Source organism: Epinephelus lanceolatus, chromosome 23 (genome assembly GCF_041903045.1).
Source record: "Epinephelus lanceolatus isolate andai-2023 chromosome 23, ASM4190304v1, whole genome shotgun sequence".
Lineage (NCBI taxonomy): Eukaryota > Metazoa > Chordata > Actinopteri > Perciformes > Serranidae > Epinephelus > Epinephelus lanceolatus.
Window position 1 is genome coordinate 33,769,215 of NC_135756.1, and position 19,243 is coordinate 33,788,457.

Below are 19,243 nucleotides of genomic sequence, written 5' to 3' on the forward strand. Positions count from 1 at the left end.
AGGTGTCAGCAACAAAACGTATTTTAACTACACAATGATTTCTGACAGAAAAATGAAGCAGTTATATCACTCTCTTCAAAGCCAGACTCCACTGAGAAAAACAGTAATTTAACATTGCTGAACACAGGAGCTGCTGGTCTGCTGCTGGCTCTATTAGTTAGTTAGTTAGATATTGTTATTGTGTGACTTTGTCATTGAAAAGGGTTAGTTCAGATTCACCAAAGTCACACAATAACAAACTAAGTAACTGATGGAGGCAGTGATAGATCAGCAGCTGCTGTGTTCAGCAAGCTAAAGTTACTGTTTTTCTCAATGGAGTCTGGTGTCTTTGACAAGATTATAGATGGGAAACTGAAGTCATTAACGGCTTCCCTGTCAGAACGGGCTAAGCAGTAAAAATGCTATATAGCATACAGTTAACCTGATATTGATTTTTTTAGGCAGCTAAAATAAACTGGTTGCGTACAAACCAGAATCTACCGCATATGAACTCACTGACTGGTACTCCTTAAAACCTCACTTCAAAATGTCCAAACTATCCCTTTGAAATTGGGTCTCACACTCCCCCGCACACCATCAACTAGAAACATAGAAAAGAATAAATAAAGCAACAACACAAACACATGAAAAAATAATAATAACAATAACAATAACAATTATAATAATAAATATCCTACACAAAACACAAGACACACAAAAAGACAGAAAAAAGTTGCACTTAAACAAATCAATAAATTGAAAAGAAACTCAATAAAACTACTTAAACCAACCTTGGATGAAAAAAATGAAGGAGCTCTAGGAACTGCAGCAAACACAGAGGGACCAAAAAGAGGAGATGCTTGAGTCTACGAGATGCAGAGTGCACTTACCCAAGAGAAGGAGGCGGGGCAAAACAATGAATCCCTCCAACACCACATTCAGGAGCCAAAGAATGCTCCAAATAGAAAAGCAGTTTTAAAAGGAGGAAGCACTTTACCCAGAGCTGGATGATGTGAAAGAGATTATCTGTGTCAATCATTTCTTCATGAAGGAGGTGGAGGAGCAGGAGGAGGCAATGCAATACAAGAAGGGAGCCCTCCATAAACAAAAGATCTTCAGAAAATACTCCAAACAGAAAATGACCAGAGAGAGGAGATGCAAAATAACAATGAAGTCCTCAAAGTAGGCATTCAGGAGCTCAAACAAAGGATCGACATAGTGAAAAACACAGGAGTTGTGTCAAGCCATAGAGGCAGATGTAGATGATGGGCTGTCTGGGTGGGTAATGGAGTAGGTGGGTTGGGGTTGTGAATGCCCACAACACAGGCTTATTAGCTGGCAGGTGTGGAGTAGAGGCTTTTTTACATGTATGCGCCAGGTGAGCAACTCCGCTGGACTAAATTGGCGTCATTTTGGCGTCTGATGTTTAGATTTAGATTATGATAATAATCTGTAAGAATAAGAAAGAGATGAACCCAGAGAAGAAGAGCCCAGAGTAGAAGAAAGCAGTTTCCATGAAGAGATACAGAGGTGACATGTTTGCATGTTCTACGTATGTCAATATATAATGTAATCATTTAAATTAACTATCAGTACAATAAATAATAATAATAAATAAAAAGTGTGACATGAGTCAAAACAAATCAGTTTTTTTTTCACATAGCCCAGTATGGGCTGGGATTTGGGGGCATGACTTGTTTTGTGCCCTTTTCAAATATGGATTTGGGCCAGTGTTGAAATGGGTAAAGGCCTTTTACTGTGAACCATTTACAACAGTTTAAACAAATGGTGTAAGGTCTGGCCCATTCCATCTTCATCAGTCTACACGCCAAGGTTACACAGCATCACCTGTTATTTTTATCCTTGCCTTGAACACCTTACTTGTGTTATATGAGCTGAAAAGAATAAAGTGTAATTAAGGGTCCAATCAGTGACTACTGCTGGAGATGGACAGTCTTGTCTTTATCCCTGTGGGGCAGATCTGAAGTTATAAAAATACATATGTTACCAAGCCTGGCTTTTGTTATGCCATTTATACCATTTAACTATAAAACAAACAAACAAAAAAAACTAATAAACTCACAAAATAGAGGAACACCAGGGCTACCAGCTATTCACCAGTACAACATGGCATATAATTCATGATATTCCCTGCATTGGGCTTATAATGGTTTGAGACACATTGGTAGTTGGGAAAGGCTTAAGGGAAAAAAAATTCTAAACGAACATAATAAAGTTTTATCTTTACCAGTTTTATAGTACAATCCAAAATTCACTCCCAGAAGGGACATTCTACTTTTACAATTCTCTTGCAAAATCCTGTGGTAAAAATTCTACAGAATATGGGAAAGTGATATAGGTATTCCCATATCTCATCACAATGGAACGCATCACTTTAAAGTAGTACTGAACTATGTAATTGTGTCAGGTTTAAGATTTGGCAAATAAGGATAACACACAGGGCTTACGTTACACCCTGATCATACATTATCCAAATTGTGCTCGTATGGCTATGAAGTAGATGGTGTGCTGATGCACTTTTTGTGGTACTGTTCTCTTGTTAAGCAGTTTTGGTAAGATATTGAATATAATAAATATATTATAAACATGTCATGCTTCCTTAATATCAAACCATGTCTGGTAAAGTGGCCATTGCACAAACAAAAATTGCCCATGGTATTACAGCACTGGCCTTCCTATCAGTTAAGCAGATAGCTGAACTGTGTCAGCGTGGAGAGCTGGCGTAATGACTATATGGATTTGCTATCAGCAGGCTGCGCTAACTCTTCAAAATGACGATAGGCCTGATCAAATTGATGGACCCTTGAACATTGTTTAAATCCTGTCTTTAAGAAGCTTGAACAGTATAAAACTATTGTTTTGTTCTGTATGCCCCCTTGACCTCACCCTTTTTGTTTGTTTGTTTGTTTGTTTGTTGTTCTCTTTTTTGTTGTAGTCTAAGCTTTAATTTGTTTTGGTCTTTTTTATCACTGTAATTTTTTTTATTAAAGATTATTAATAAGAACTAATACTTTATTAACATTGTCATAAGCTGTCATACATGGTTGAAAATACAAGTTTTATAAAGCCAAACATTTGCATCATAATGTCATATAAATGTGCTTATAATGTATTATAGACATAACCTCCATAAAAAAGGTCAGTGAGTGACAGGTCTCGCCACCAGACAATCAGAGATCTCCATCTTCTGATAAACAAAGCTAAACAGTCTAAAGACTGACTTGTGAGTCTAGTGAGTGACCAGCAATTAAGTATAATGATACTTGACCTTATATGTTATTATAAAATGCTTTATAATGATTATTGTTATGAAGCATTATGACTTTTTATAACTACAATTATAAAGTACTATAGGCAGATCATAAATAATATGCATTGTAGGCGTGGGCATCAGAGGCAGTGTTACCAGAACAACAGGTACCGTATGGACTGCTCTTTAATTATCAGAGGAGGTGGGTGGCTGGGTTTTTTTTCTTCTCTTTTTTCTCATTGCACATTGTGTCCTAAGGCTGTCGGTAATTTTAAAATCCAGTGACAATTTCTGTTCCTAGTTTCTAGCTATGATGAATGGTGTAATTTTGGTGATTTTCAAAGAAAACATGCCTTCCTAACTCACCCAAGCTTATCAGGCATGTTTTCTTAAAAAAAAAATGTGGTAAAATGAATACAAAATACAAACATTTAAAGTTGTGTGCCCCTCCCCTTAGCTAAAAGAAAAAAAACATAAGTTCCTCACTAGTACTTTAAACAGTCCCATACCACTTGCCATGAGGTAGACTCATGTGCAGTGTTTGTGTTCTCTTTGACTTTGTGGGAAATGTATTTGCCTTGTGGCCATCCAAGTTGTTGTTGTGTCAGCAAATAAACAAACAAAATAAGATTTCAAATGGTTTAATCTTAAAAGAATATCACAGTAAAATAAAACACCTTTACATTCAAGTGAGAAATGACTGAAACATATTAACAACTTGAAGGTTAGACCATGTGCACTGATAACACTGATATTACAATAACACTGGTTGCACAGTCTTTGTTAACACAGTCAGCATCAGTGTTTCATTTGGCAATTGAGGTCCTAACAGTGACCTCTATGGAGGATCTGTTCTTGTGTCCTTCATGGAGGTCTTGCTGTTTTAAACACAGAAAACAGACTATATTAACCTGCAATTAAGTATTGGTCAGTAATGTTAGTGACCAGTGAGTAAAGCGACTTGTCTTTTTTTAGTAGATATGTCTTGATATTTAGAGTTGTGTGATGCTGTACACTATCTGGTCTTTGACATCATCGTGGTAAAAGGACACTTTAGTTTATTACAACTTTTTGGCCATCAATTCTGCAGTTATGGAAACATCTTGTTACTAAAGTATTTTGTTTGTTTGGATTTTTTATATAACTCACTTGTTTAGATGTTATTAAAGCTTGAAGTTATGCATGTAACTGTCGTTGTGCTGTCTGCAAGGTGTCACCACAGCTGGTGAGTCAAAAATGCAACTGTAGCAAGTATCTCATTAACAGCATAGAATTGCGATATTTTTGTGTGGCAATATCATATTGCCACATAGTGCCAAGTATCATTTTTTTAATTATATAAATTATTAATCTTACAAATACAAATTAAACCTTAGGTAGCCTACAAGAATAATATAATCAATTGCTTTTTCAGTCCACTAGATACATTTTGCTGCTGCAAAAAATGACTGAAGTGAGATGAACAGACTGAAAACTTTATCTTATTAGGTAAAACAGATGTTGATAAAAGTTTTCCTTCGGGAAAATAATTTACAGTTGAAAAAGGTAATAAATCGCCATATATTTTGTTGCAATACTCAGTATATTGCAACATATTTAAAATTGCAATAATATTGTATTGTGACTTAAGTACTGTGACAATATCGTACCGTGGATCTTCTGGTGATTTCCACCCCTACTTTACAACACATAAAACAAACGATTTACACACACATTCATACACTGGTGGCTGAGGCTATATTATACAAGGTGCCACCTGCTACTCAGTTAAAATGCAGGGTTGAGTATCAACCACATGCGGACTGGAGGAGCCAGGATAAAACCGTCAATCTTCAGGTTAGCAGGCAACCTGCTCTACCTCCTGAGCCACAGCCACCCCAAGCTAGGTTGGAAAATCCTAATAAGTGTCCAAAATTTTGGATGGGATGCTTTGGATATAATAAGAAACTCAGCATTCAGAGGAGGGATTAAAGTAAATAAAAGAGTGCTCCTAGGGGCAGGGGAGATGCTGCAAGCTCACTTGCAGGTATACCTTATGAGCTTATGTCAAGAGTTTTTATCCAATTACCCTCATGGCCAGAGAGGGGAGACAAAAGTTCCACACTCCAGCTTTAAAATGTTAAGAAATGAGGCCAGCAAACCTCCAGTATGGTCATCAGAAAATGCATCATGTCACCTTAGAGTCGTCATATGGGACTTGGAGATATCTCACAACTGTGAAAACAAACAGACATGATCTAAAGGACAAACAGATAGAGAGAGCCACTTCTGGAGAGACAAATGAATCGACTGAATTAAGTATATTGGAATGTGGAATTAAAACTAGACACATTTCTGTGCTGTACATCAAAACAGGTCATACACACATATCCATGATCCTAAGCTGCGACTCTGTCTTCCAGAGCACTCATTAAAATATAATATACTTGGTGCTGCCTGGAGTGTTCAGATTCAGACATAAAAATATGTGTTTCCTTAAAACATTTAGACACCATTGCTTATTGGTTTCAAATGTTTACCACTTATCAAACCACCCACTCCAGAGTGGATATTTGACCACAGAGTTAAAGTTCATGTCCTGGGAATCATTTTACTGTTGTGCAGGGCTGAAAGGTTCATCCTGTGAGCCGACAAAGAAGCAGACTTGTTGTGGTGAGGAGGGGATGACGTGAGAATGATGGTGGGACAAGGAGGAGGAAGATTTGGGGATCTCCCAGTAGCTGCCGTGCAGGTCCAGGGAGGAGAGAACAGGCAGGGTGTTTCTGTGCATGAATTTATCACACTCTGAGGGCAGAGGTGGTGTGCTCGTGCATTTCCTCAGGCAGGGCTCACTGTAAAGTTGATTACATAGAGTTAGTTTCACTTATTTTAAAAACAATTTGTGCATAGGATAATAGGCAACAAAGTTCAAAAGCATACACATTCTTTGATGTAATGTGTGAAAGTTTATGAGAGGTGAAAGTACCAAAAATCAATTGACAGCTAGAATTACCACCCCATGGTTGTATGCCTCCGCACAGTTAAGTTTCTCTTAGAGTTTTCATCCATGTCACAGAAGATCTGGTGTTGAATAATAGCCATGAAAGTGTTTTGCTGAGCACTATGATGTCACAGTGAAGTTGACCTTTGACTCTTTGCATAAAAAATGTCTTCACTTCATTATTTTATCCTAGTGGGCATTTATGTGAAGTCTTGTAGTAATTATCATATGAATTATGAGTTATGACCCAAAACATATTTTGTGAGGTCACACTGACCCTAACCTTTGACCTTCTACCGCAAAATTCGAGTCTGTCCGGCTCTCCATCCAATCCTTGTGAACACAATATCCCAAGAATGTCCACTTGGACTCAACAATGTAGTGATTAGTCTTTGGTGGTCATAGGTCAAAGGTCAAGATCACTGTGACCTTGTCTGTCTCATTCTTGTGACCACAATATCTCAAAAACGTCCTGAGGGAATTTCTTTAAATTAGGCACAAAGGTTGACTTGGACTCAAGGATGGACTGATTGGATTTTGGTGGTCAAAGGTCGCTGTGACCTTGTCTGTCTCATTTTTGTTAATGCAATACTTCAAGAACAGTGAGAGGCAATTTCTTCAAATTTGGCACAAATGTTCTCTTGGAGGAAACAATTAACTGATTGGATTTCAATTATCAAAGGTCAACCAGTGTGACCTTGCATCTGTCTCATTCTTATGAACACAATATCTCAAGAACACCCTGAGGGAATTTCTTTAAATTTCACACAAATGTCCACTTAGACTGAAGAATAAACTGATTAGAATTTTGTGGTAGAAAGTAAAAGGTCAAGGTCAGTATGACCACACAAAATATGTTTTGGCCATAACTCAAGAATTCATCGGCTAATTATGACAAAACTTCACACAAATGTCTAATAGGATAAAATAATAAAATGATGACATTTTATATCCAGAAAGTCAAAGGTCAACTTCACTGTGACATCATAATGATCTGCATAAGACACTTTTCTGGCCATTATTCAATGTCATATCTCAGGAACGGAAGAGGAGACATTTGGTCAGATACTGAATTAGTGACACTAATCTTGGGTGTCCACCTTGAAACTGTGCTGATTGTATAGATCTTCTGTGCTGTTGGGGGAAAGACATGTGTGAAGCATCTATGTTTTCACAGACATGGATGTAAACTGTAAGAGAAACGTGACTGGTGCGGGGAGGCATACAAGCGAGGGGCAGTAAGTTTTTTAGTAATGTGATTTTTCTTTACTTTCTGAGATCTTTTGCTGGATGTATTCTTTTAGTGATTTTCTGATTTTTTCATATACAACCTTCTTGGTTTGTAATTTGCAGGTGGATAACTGTATGACTAAACTCAAACACTGTATTACACTGTATGAAAATCATCTGTCACCTCATGGAGCTGGTTGGTGCTCCTTTCCAGGCCTGTTGGTACATGCCACCTGCAACCCCAAACAGCCAGCGCATATCAGCTGGCACCTCTGGGATCCATTCCACAAACCTGGAGCAGAGCAGAAACATTATATCAACAGGCACTGAACTGATGTTGAACATGGAAACTGATAGCTTGGTCATGGACCTCACTTTTTCTTCAAGATGAGTGAAAATGAGATTGAAATGCAGAATTCTTTTGGTTAAAGGTGAGATATTGTAATGTTCAGAATCAGATCTATACTGACCTCTGGGCCACTGAGTAGGCCGACTGTACAGGAAGTGTGTATGGCATGAGCATGTAGGAGGCCACTCTCACTGGCAGCATCTCGGAAACCTTGGCAATCAGGCCAGGTTTGTCTTGGCAGGCCTCGCAGAACACTGAAGGACACACAGACAACAGTCAACCACACACCACTTTACAGAGGCCTTACAAAACTTATTGCATTACTAAAAACCAACAGTCTGGGATGACACCACACCTTTCTTGATGGGCGTAGGCAGAGCAATCTGCTCATCCAGCCACCAGTGCTGTTTCCTCAGTAGGTGGAGCCTACGGAGCACCCACTCTTTGGTGGTTTCTGTATGCTTGCAGCAGCAGGTGGGCGTGCTCTCTGGAGGGGCAAGGCCTGAGGTCGGACGCTCCAGCATCAGCAGGTCTGGCACCACAAAACATGACATCATTAACACTGTCCAAGGGTTAAACTAGAGGCTAATAGGGATGCATCATACCTAGGTAAGCTTATTTGATATCACCATGGTAACACAGTAGTAGAGTACTCACTGTTCTCTTCAAGGAAACGTAGAGCATCCTTATAACCACTCTGACACATCTCAGCCAGAACCTGTGGAGGAAGACAGGACATCTAATAGTCAGTCATTCTCATGAATGCGATATCTCGAGAACACACAACACACAATCAATTTTCTTTGACATCACTGTCATAATTCACTTCATAACATCACACAACAGGTGAGGGTGAATTTCTCTTGATTTCTTTGGTTGATTTGTTTTTATTTAGGCATTTTGAATTTTCCATACCCGACTGAATTTACAAATGTAAGATTGGTGTGAAATTTCTCACCTAGCTCTCTGCAAAAAAGCAAACAAATTTCCAAAATGTAAAAAATTTCATTCAAGAAAGACTTGGCAAGTAGTGTCATAAAAAGAGAGCTCTGACATCATCAGAGGTGATCACAGCCAACCCACTGGCTGGACTGATAGGGACAGGTCACCACGGGTCAAAATACACTGAGTCCTCTGTATTATTTGACATTCAAATTCTGTGTTCCTATGCACTGCCATGTGTGTGTGTTTGTAGTGACAAGTTGACACAGAGTTACCGCTTGCAGGCTTGTTTGTCATGTGGCATGGTACAGAGAGGTAATTCCTCCCTCTAGGAATGTGGTAGGAACACACCTCCCCTGTCACACAGACTAATGCACCCAATTACATAACTGTAGAAGCCAGACGACATAACACACACGTGAGGAGAGCAGAGAGTAGCCAGGCTGTATAACAATAACACAGCTCTACCCCAACAAGGTCAAAGCTCACCGCATAATGGGTTACTTAAGAGGGGTCGCAGGAAGATTAAGAAAGTGGAGGGGAAAGCAAAACCTCATGGAGTCAAGGCATAAAAAAGCTTATTTCCTGTGTGCCTTAAAGGTACTTTATCCACTTGTGACAGTGAAGTATACATCTTTAAACTGTCAGCGAGCCACTTCAGTTTCAGTGTGGAGATACTTTGGCCAATCCTTGCATGCTGGTCATAAAACAGACAAACTGATGTAGTAATTTCAATTCTATAAAAGAATACCTTTCTTGAGTTTGCTAAAATTAGCTTACATTAGCTACCATAAGCTTATGGTCATACCAGACCACGTATGGTAAATGGATTGTATTTATATAGTGCCTTTCTAGTCTTAGCAACCACTCAAAGCCCTTTACAACACAGGCACCACACACACACACACACACACTGGTGGCCAAGGCTCAGTGGTGTAGTGAAGGGTATACCTAGGTATATGGGGTATACCTTTCTCTTTTTCTGGCTGTTTACAGTATACCCACCTAACAGCCACAACAACAGCATCAACTATCACTACACCACTGCTGAGGCTACTATACAAGGTGATCAGTAGATCAAGCAGCAACCTCTGGGGCTGAAAAATGAAACCAAAATTGAATTGCCAAAAACTGCAGTTCCTCTAAAGGCCACTAGAGGTTGGCTCAAAGAGCGAGTCAATCCCCATAGACCTCCATGTTAAAATGCCCAACTTTACAGCAGAAATATATAGCCTGGTACAAAAAACAATTTTGGTCTCTATTAGGGATGCACCGAATATTCGGTAACTGAATATATTCGGCTGAATATTGCAAAAAAACACACATTCGGGATTCGGTGGAATAAGTTAAAAGCAAGACTGAATAATAGTGGCGTGTTTTGATAACGCAATCAAACAGCGTGCCGTGACGGGCGGATTAAAATGTTGGCAGTGTGGCGATCCGTCCCTCACTGCACTCGCATTTGCGACTAAAAATAGTTTTGAGCGAGCAAAATAGGCTTAAATCATTCAGCACGCTGTGCGAGCAGCCTACAGATTTCAACCACCAGCAGAAACGAAAGGCGAATCCCACCGATTGTGGGTTGAACGGGGGTCACAGACACAGACAGTAATGTATTCCTGTCAAATACGGCGGCCATTGGCTTTCCGGCGACGGATAAGTCGGCTCCCAAAATATCCTCTTCTTGGCGTGTGGACTGCCCAGAAGTACCTGAACAGCCGAGCCAGCTGAACACAGGTATGTGACGTGTCAGAGGAGAAACGAGCCGTTCATGGCCCACAAACCTCACCGCACTTTAGGGACTGTTCTTTACTTATGAAGGGGAGGAGGGTGGCTGTTTGATTCTTATTTTATTTATTTATTTTATTTTGATCCCCCCTATGTTAATCACTCATTGATGCTGTTTTTGAAGTATGAATAAGTCAATAAGTAATTTATTCCATTGAAATATCATTGATGTATTATAGAAAAGTGATTTATCTTTTTATAAATGACAAAAGGCACATCTGCCTCATTTTCGCTGTGGTATCATGGTACTACTCAGAACCATGATATTTTCAGTGGTATCGTACAGTGGGATCCAATTTTTGTACCGTGACAACACTAATCTGGAAGGGGTTCATCTGCAAAAACTAATGAAAAACTAAACAACGATATTCGGTATTCGGTACTCTGTATTCGGCCAAGCGTTTAATATTATTCGGCTTCGGACAAAAATTTTCATTTCGGTGCATCCCTAGTCTCTATAGCTAATTTCAACATTCATGGCAACTATACAGAGGGTGATTTTTATGTAACTCACTCATTTACATTTTATTAATGCTTAAAGTTATTCACAATTAAGGGTGTGGCCATTTTGAGTGACTGATTAGTGCTGTCTGTTGACAGGTCGCTACCATGGTAACAACACTGGTTAGGTAACATAACCTGAGCATAACCACAGATTCCAATGTATAGGCGTAGCCATAGCTGTCACCACCTTAGTGCGTTTTCTGTTCATGAAAATTAATTATAACATTTTGGTGTCTAAAGAAGTCTTGTTCAGTGTTTGGTTGTACTAAAAGACCTTCGAAGGAGTTGGACGTTCAGTTACTTTTCCGTTAAGTACATTTTGTTTTAATGGATTAAGCCTGCATTTGGTGGCAAAAATTAGCATTAGCATTAGTATTATCACAGTTAACCATAGCTGTAAATGTACAATGCTAGCTAAGCTAGCAGCTAGTGTTAGGGCTATCTCCACCCTCTCATCTTAATATGGTCACTTCTGACTCCAGAAACCAAGATGGCCATGGCCAAAATGCCATAGCCCAGCCTTCAAAACCATGAATGTATAAAGAGACCTGGATACAGCATTTAAGGTGAGATCCTGTGGTGCATGAAGCCAAAAAAAAAAGCTTGATTTCTGCAGTATGAAATACCTAGATGATCGGAGCTGCTCTCGCATCATTGGGCCCATAGAGCAAGCGCACTTGACAACAGCTCACCCAGCTCCTTCTGGTTTAGTGCTCTGCTAGCTTAAATTAATATAAAATGATTTTTTCGTGCAGTTCTTTTAGACTTTCCAAATGTTATCAGACTGAATGGATCAAATCCTGATATTAAAACCGGTCATTTTCGTCAGGTCATAATGCTAAAAAAAAATGTATCACCTGATTTACAGACATCTCTTTCCCAATGTAAGTCCATGGGGTCTTTTGGGCCCTAATGGCATGGCGTGACCGCCTGCGTAGTTGTAATTCCACTATTTGGCCACCACAAAAATTGGCTTCAAAAATTGGTTCCAACACTCTGCGTACTTCCTAGTGGCCGGTTCAAAATGGGAATCCACAAACCAGTGGGGTTTATTATCTTGCCCAAGTTCACTGCAACACTTAGACTGAAGGGGCCAGGGACTTAACCAGCTATCTTCTGATACATAAACAACATCTCTACTTCCTGATCTACAGATGCCCCACTGGCTGTAGCAAAAAGTACACTTACCATTTTGCATCATATTTTTTGTTATTGTCTTTTCTACTATTTTTTTTTAACTTTATTAAATGCACCTTATACACCATCTGACAAAAGCAGGGTGTCCCTCTAATGCTGAGGTATTCCCTACCTTTGGTTCTGGTGGAAACAGGGCCCTGCTGAGGCGGTACAGGTTCCCCAGGTTCATCTGGATGCTTGTGTTGGTGAAGCGCAGCTCGTGGAAGCTGGTGGAGTTGTCGCGGGGACAGATGTCACTTTCACCAGAGAAAGGCGAGATAGTGATGGTGTTCTTCAGCTCTGACTGTGGCAGGTTGTCACTGATCCCGCCATCCACGTAGCGCTAAAGAAAAGACAGAAATATTTACATCAAGAGTTGAAGTACTTTAAACTTTGACGACAGAGTAGATTGCAATATCATCCTTTACAGAAGGAGTCCCATTGAAACCCATGGGATGTTCCTCCCGGCTACTGTACCATAATAATGGTACTTGTGCCCTGCGATTGTTCTGAGCTTACATCCTAAAGACACTTTAGCAATTGACCTATCAGTCACGTCTCTGCAACATTAACATCTTCGCTTTATGAAATGCTCTAATTCCATTTCAGATTCAACCTCTGGAACCTTGGAAAACGAAGGGAGGGTATTTATCATTTAAAGCACTTAAAATGCCACAGAGAAAGGATTAACTTTATTCCAAGGGCCAGTTGTAAAATCCCATTCAGTTTGGCAGAGATGGTGCCAGCAGTCCAAATGAGTGAAAAATGTGTTATCTGTGTTACAACCTCACTGCCAGCTTGACAGAATATAGGTCAGTGAGGAAATGGAGGTCAGGATGCATCAATGTGCATACAGAGTCATAGAAGTGTGGATTTTGACACTTTAACATATACGGAGCAAAAATTTAAACACAGCACTTTTGATTTTGCTCCCATTTTTAACAGGTTTAAGTTAAAGATTTAAGGCTTTTTTAATACATTCAGTCCTCTCAAATTTTGGTCACAAATTTGTTAAAATCCATATTAGTGAGCACTTCTCCTACACCAAGATAATCCACTCGGCTGACACATGGCATATCAAGATGCTGCTTAAATAGCATTTTTACGACACAGGTGTGCCTTGGGATGGTCACAATAAAAGGCCACTCTAAAATGTGCGGTTTGACCACTCAACATAATGCCACAGATGTTGCAAGTTTTGAGGGAGTATGCCATTGGCATGATGACTGCAGGAGTGTCATTTCAAAGTGATTCAGACTTCTGCTGCACACAATGATTTGTCAAAACTTACGTTAGACATCTCAATCATCCCAACAGTAGCACAAGACATGAGGGTAGCCTAACTACGACGTCCTGTTGGGGGCTTTCAAAATAAAATAATCTCTGCACTCCAGTGAGCCAGTTATAAAGTGTAAAACTTTCACAGTACAGCGGGGAATACAATAGCCTACTAACTACACAAAACAATATGAAATGACTGGATAACTTACCTAAGACAGTGACAGCCCAGCAATTGCTAGGTGATAAGGTAAACGTTCATATTTCTGCTACCAATTGAAAAGAAGTACAGGCATCTGGCCAATCATCACTGTGTTCTACTCAGCTTTTCCTGTTTACAGACATATGGTTGGATTTCTAAATGTAAAGAAGAAAAAACAGAATCTGGTTTTATTTGGAACTCTGACATTCTAAATTACAAATACATTTCAACAATAAAAATGGATATTTTGTGTGCCGAGAAAGAATAGTCATTTTCCGTAACAGTCGCTCAAAAAAGAGAACAATCCCGGGAAAACCAGAACATGTGGCAACCCTACAGGTGCTTAATGGAGCGTCTCAGACAGAGTGAATACAGGTGTTCCAACGCAGACAGTGTGAGGAAAATAAAGTGTTTTTGACCATTATGGCATGTAAGCATGTTCTAGTAGAAACCTTTAATACAAGTATGATCCTGTCCCTTTAAGTCCATTTTAAGTTTTATCTATCAAATGCCTACAAATGTTTGATTTTTAATAAATACACCACTAGCTATTCTCCAAATTACTAGTTGTCCACAGGGTGTCATGCCTCAAGTTAATGCACACTCATGCAAGGAATTGGTGAGTCACATGAAACTGGGCTCTGAGCCAGCAGCAGTCAGGCAGCAGAAAGTACACAATGTACAGAATCCACAAATATAGCCTGCAGACAGAATGTGTGCATACAGACAGCTGCGTGTTTACAGTTTGACTGAATCTAGCTTCAAGTTGTAGGACAGACTGTGTTCCCTGTGGTGTTTTGACATGGAACTCTGGCACAAAGACTGGGACAACAGGCAGTATTCAGGGTGAAGTGTACCAAGATGTCCACAAAGACAGTGTTTGTCAGGGATGTCCTATTTTACCACAGAGATTTACTCTGTGACTGGAGCTTCTCCGTCTGGTCCTAACACAAAAAACTCATCATATAATTTGAATCGATTTATATTTACTGTAAATGATAAGCACTGAGCTGATGTCATTCGCTTGAGTACTTTTATATGTATGGATTGTGAATCACTTGACCTTTGTATTTTATTATTACTACATAACGTCATCTGAATCTAATCTGACTGACTTAGTTATGCTTGTGTACCAGCTGGCAATAGGGCAGAGGGAGTAGGTCTGATTAGTGCTGCCTGTTAACAGTGGCACACACACACACACACACACACAGTAACCCCAGCTCTATCTGTCCCAATTAGATTACTGTCAAAGTCCAATAGCAGCTGATAAGTCCAAGTGAAGACATCACTGGTATCAAACCAGGACTTACAGCTAAATCGATTATAAGTTCTCTTTCTAAACATGCAAGCCACCCAGACTGATTGATTTATAAAGGAAACTAAAATGATCTCATAGCAGCCTCGTGGCTTGACCTATATTTTCCTGTTGCTTTTTTCCTGTGCAGTATTCCTCCAGTCCTATTTTTAGGTTTTAATAGAACGCTGTCATGTAATAGAACGCTTTTGGATCACAGATGCACCCAAAGGCAATTCAAAATGATCTTCAAATTTTATTTTTCAAATTTTAATATGTTTCTAAATTCAGGATCATGATGATTATCCTCTCTGATGTTTGACTCCCTTTTCAACTTTGCTTGTTGCTACATGAAAAAACTGTGATCTTTCTTTGTCAATGAAACTTCCTTCTACACTGAACAAAAATTTTAACACTTTAGTTTTTGCTCAGAAAAAAACTTTGGAGGCAGTAACTATTCTGGGAGAAGAAAGAGAGTGAAATACAGTTTTGTACAAATTACTGTGAATCCCAAAAGGGAGACTTTAAAGCTCAACCTTGTTGAATAGCAACTCAGCTGCAGACACCTACCACTCCTCTGAAGGATGGAGGGATCAGCCCGCAGTAGATGGGAATGAAACAGCTACAGATCAGCGCCTGTGGAAAAAGTGCAGGGTTAAACCAGAGAAAATCAATTTCCTGTGCTTACAATACTGTGACGGATGCCCCAGAAGAGGCTTCTCCAGAATTAAAAATAACAATGTCACAGATTTCCCGCACCTGTATGAGTTCCTCTTTGGAGCTAAACTCTGACACCAGCACGTTCTCCCCATCAGACACTCTGGTCAGTGAAACACACAGCCGCCCCGAGGCGAGGATGTGTGCGTCAGAAGGAAGGTCACGATTCAAGCCAGTCTTGATCACCTTGACCAGGTTGAAGGTAGGGTGAAGGGGGCCCAGGTTCCTCTTCCTGGCCTCTTTTGCCACCTCGATCACATCTTCACAACATTTAGCTAAAAATGAGAAGAAAACACAGTTTAGGCTGAGGAAATGGGACTTTGAAGCTACACTCCTGATTTGAAGATTCCCTGTGATCAATCAGCTGCAACTTGGAAAACACACCTTCAAGATTCAGCCTGCTATTGGATCAATATTCACTAAAGCTACCAGGAGTCAGTGACCACCAGTAACCTCAGTGAGCCCTCTCCTGAGTACTCAGCCCATGCTGAGGTCATTGCAGCCTCCTGTTGGTCGACACGTGTTTACTGATATCAGCCTTTATTGCTTTTTCATGGGAGAGAAAGAGAGGCTCTGACTCACACTGTCCACAGTGAAAACAGAGCCCTCTTGTGATCCTGTTTTTCTGTGTACAGTATATTGCCCGAGATGCATTCTCACATAAACTCATTTAAAGTGTAAAAAGTTTCTAATGACCTTATCTATATGTTTTTTTCCCCAAACTGCTTGTCTGCTTTTTATTATGTTGTCTCTTGTATCTAAAGGGCTGACAACAAATTTCCACCCTGGTGGATAATAAAGATATTCATTTCATTTCATTTCATTTCAATTCAATCTAATTTAATCTAATCTAGTTTAATTTAATTCAATTCAATTCTTTTAGGCCTACGTGTTAATGACATTCATGCGATTTATGTTTGGGATGCAGGAAAATTGAGTCTTCTAATGTTTCATATATGAAAAATATACAATATATTTTGGTATTTCTAGATGCAAAAAATACACACAGGTTGGTCAAAAGATAAAATTTACTAGAATTCAACCAGTTTTCTCACACCAATAACTGAAATTAAAGAAGTTGAATCTATGTTATTTAAGCGTGTGTGTGTGTGTGTGTGTGTGTGTGTGTGTGTGTTTGTATACTGTTAATATATTTCTGCAGCAATAATTAAAAACAACACCAATCATAATCAATAAATAATATATTGCTTGTTATTGTTATAATTGTTATTATTATTATTATTATAGGTCTACTAATAATAGGTTAATAACAACAATAAAAATAACTAGAAAAGGCATCTTCTGCAGAAAGTGCGTGTGGATGCTGACAGCTGAAATGCATTGCTGAAAATGCAGAAATATAAAACAAATTGGCTGAGATATAAAAGCTCAAATGCACTGACTACACTGCTGAAAAACCTGGAAACTACAAGACAAGAAGTCTAAAAACGCTTAATATACTTGGAAGAAAAATGCTGAATTCAAGCGGAAATGTCCTTAAAGAGCTGAACATGAGTCTGTAGCTGAAAGTATGCAGAAGTAGTTTAATGCCAAAAAAGGTAAATTAAGCACCAGAATAACGATTTGCAGAATAGTGGCCTAATTAATTATTCAAAATAATATCAATTATACAGGACTTTCGTTGTCCTCCATATCCTGCCTCAAATGTATCCTACATAGAACTCCAGGCTACCGAGCCACAGCGGTGTGTCTTACTTATTGAAGCCTGGCTGGCGAGCACCGCGGCGGTCAGAGCACCGGCAGAGGCTCCGTACAGCTTGGTGGCCCCTTTCAGCAGGTAGGGCGCTTTCTCCAGCAGACAGCTGGCAACCCCGATGTGGTAAATTCCCAAAAACCCGCACCCGGCGAATGACAAGTTCCAGCCGCCGTTTAGGTCGAACATGGTGGTGCATACCCCGGTTGGGGAGCCCTGAGAGCGGCCTGATCACCGAGTGCGCAGCGGCAGACGGGGAGTCGCACAACTGTCACCAGTGCTCGGCGAACAGGAGCTAACTGAGTTATTCAACAGGTCAACAACTGGATCCATAGAGGGAAGTGCAGGGAGGAAGCACTGAGAATGATGCCTTCAGGTGCTGTCGGAACTACCACAACATTGATGTGAGCGGTTCAGCAGCGCGTCTATCCAATTCCTATAACTTATTTTCTCTTAAGGGATTTATTTATATGATATAAATAGCAGAACATGTACCAAAAAAGCCTTACTGCAATTTTACTGTTCACGTGCACATGCTTATATTTTTGTGTTAAGCCATGAAGATTGACCCCTTTGGATTTTTAAAAACTATTATTTATTCATTATCCAACGTTGATGCTCTCAGGTGAGGCGGAACGTGAGGCCCCTTGAAGTCACCGAGGGACAGTAAATGCAACATAATTTTCAAGCGCATGATTGGAGTAATGGACGTCTATCAATTTCTCTTTCGACATAACAACCAATCAACTGCAAGTGGGACAGACAACACGCAAGGGACTTTACTATCCCCTTAAAAACAGAAGCGAAACCACAAATGCTCCCTCTGCTTCTGTGCTCTTCCCTGACAGTTATTACTCATACCTGTTAAATAATTCTGTGGTGACTGTAGGCCGTACATAATGGTGATAGAACACACTCTCCTTTTCACTGCTGTGTGTTTACATGACATCAGGACCTTTCAAAAGACAGAGCATGTTATAGGCCTAGATTTGGGTTGCCTTTTGTGCTGTTTATCAGTCTAGATTGTTTTTGTGTGAGTTGCCAAATGTTGGAGATATTGGCTGTAGAGATGTCTGCCTTCTCACTGATACAAGGCTGTAATCACCTATTCAATATTGGGGGGGTACCATTTACCTTGCCATCCTCTGTGACCCAGTCATCCAGGGGAGTCTGGGGGAAATTTCCCTTCATGAGAATTTTTTTGAAACTTAACAGCTTATCTGAACATTTAGTAGCATTTTGACACAAAAATCTTTGATCAGTCATTCCCAAAGTTTTGATGATGAGTGTCATTTTAGCAAGGCAGAGTATGATTGAGGGCTGCACTGCAAAAGTGCACACACCAAGACTTTTATCTGACTTTTATAACATACTATATTATAACTGTGACAGTTTTATGACATTTATGACATATTATTATGGTAGAGCCAAGTACTGGGATGAAACGAGTATCTGGTAGGGAAAATATAGGCTACCTTTTACAAGTACGAGTATCATCTCAGTAAAATGTGCAAACATCCCTGGTAAAGAAAAATAATTTGGGTGGCTGTGCAGGCTGTTCTCTCAGATTTTTCATGTTTTCCACAAAACTGACTCAAAGTTCACTCAAAAGGTTTAGACTTTGCCTGTCTAAACCTAAAGACACCCAACCATGATTATTTTCCTAAACCTAACCTCTGTAACTTTACGTTAATTATAGCGTCAGTCGTGGGACACAAATTCGTAGGATATCATACAAGACATTCTATAAGAATACGTTCAACTGTCTCTTTCTTTTATGATCAAAAATGATCTGAGATTGTTCTGTAAATAGTTG

The 19,243-nt window shown here is 39.6% G+C and overlaps 1 protein-coding gene across 1 annotated transcript; it reads right to left on the minus strand.

Annotated features, from left to right (window-relative positions):
* Positions 1–3,875: 3,875 nt before the first annotated feature.
* pnpla3 (patatin-like phospholipase domain containing 3) lies at positions 3,876–17,750 on the minus strand. The gene is made up of 9 exons (XM_033614827.2): positions 17,430–17,750; positions 15,756–15,988; positions 15,567–15,632; positions 12,353–12,562; positions 8,467–8,527; positions 8,165–8,341; positions 7,931–8,063; positions 7,645–7,752; positions 3,876–6,081 (listed from the first exon to the last, which is right to left on the minus strand). Exons 1-9 carry the CDS (start codon positions 17,614–17,616, stop codon positions 5,841–5,843), a joined length of 1,416 nt encoding a protein of 471 aa, XP_033470718.1. The 5' UTR covers positions 17,617–17,750; the 3' UTR covers positions 3,876–5,840.
* Between the last annotated feature and the right edge of the window lie 1,493 nt (positions 17,751–19,243).

Coding starts and splice junctions, on each gene's coding strand:
- pnpla3 (XM_033614827.2), bottom strand. CDS start 17,616: ATGTTCGACCTAAACGGCGGCTGGAACTTGTCATTCGCCGGGTGCGGG. Junction 15,633..15,755: donor CCAAAGAGGAACTCATACAG/GTGCGGGAAATC, acceptor CTTTTTCCACAG/GCGCTGATCTGTAGCTGTTT. Junction 12,563..15,566: donor CTCCATCCTTCAGAGGAGTG/GTAGGTGTCTGC, acceptor TCTTTTCTTTAG/CGCTACGTGGATGGCGGGAT.